The sequence below is a fragment of the Aphanomyces invadans genome, assembly GCF_000520115.1.
Source record: "Aphanomyces invadans strain NJM9701 unplaced genomic scaffold supercont1.19, whole genome shotgun sequence".
In the NCBI taxonomy this organism is placed as follows: Eukaryota; Oomycota; class Saprolegniomycetes; order Saprolegniales; family Verrucalvaceae; genus Aphanomyces; species Aphanomyces invadans.
Window position 1 is genome coordinate 325,433 of NW_008580164.1, and position 697 is coordinate 326,129.

At 57.7% G+C, this 697-nt stretch overlaps 1 protein-coding gene across 1 annotated transcript; it reads left to right on the forward strand.

The window, feature by feature from the left end:
- Nucleotides 1–460, forward strand: H310_08941 (hypothetical protein; the record flags this gene model as incomplete). The annotated part of the gene is made up of 2 exons (XM_008874871.1): nucleotides 1–179; nucleotides 409–460. 2 exons carry the CDS (start codon nucleotides 1–3, stop codon nucleotides 458–460), a joined length of 231 nt encoding a protein of 76 aa, XP_008873093.1.
- Nucleotides 461–697: the final 237 nt, after the last annotated feature.

Sequence of the window (697 nt, forward strand, 5' to 3'; positions counted from 1 at the left end):
ATGCTTCAGGGTCTCATGAAGACCCTCGAGCTAGAAAACCAAGAATGCGTCCTCCGCGAGGAGGGGAAGATGATGGTCGGCATCATTATCGACGCAATAAAGCCTGCTGGCCTCCAGGAGGTCGTGAAGGAGCAGATTGCCATGCAACGTAACAAATCATCGAAGAAGGACGTGTTCAAGTTCGTACGGTGGTTGAGGGAGAACGCACCTACCTACCAGATGTTCGTCAAGCTGAGACCTGGTGATCGCGGCCCTCCCAAGGCGAACAAGCCCAATGTTTTTTCAGCACGTGCTGGTGGAGGGACTTCGAAGGTTAATGCATCGTCGCCACGTGGTACACCGGCGGCGGGAGGTACGCCTCGGAGGGGGCTGCTTCAAGTGCGGTTCGTTGGACCATCTCGTCCGTAGTTGCCCCCACGCAACCCCCGAAGAGGCTTCGGAAGTCCTGCGTGCAAGCTGAGGCGGTGGACGCAGTAATGGACTCGAGAAGGGTGGCAACACCGGGGGTAAAGCTCCTGGAAGTGCGGCAAACCGCGGGGCCGGAGTCGACGGTGGTCGGGGTCAAGCACGGATGCAAGCTAATACCCTCAAGGCTCCGAGTTGGTTTGGACCTCGAGGATCGATTGTGTGGTCGAAGGTATTATACCCCTGAAGGCAACCCTGTTCGACTCAGGGTCGGACACATCTGTGGCCTTGG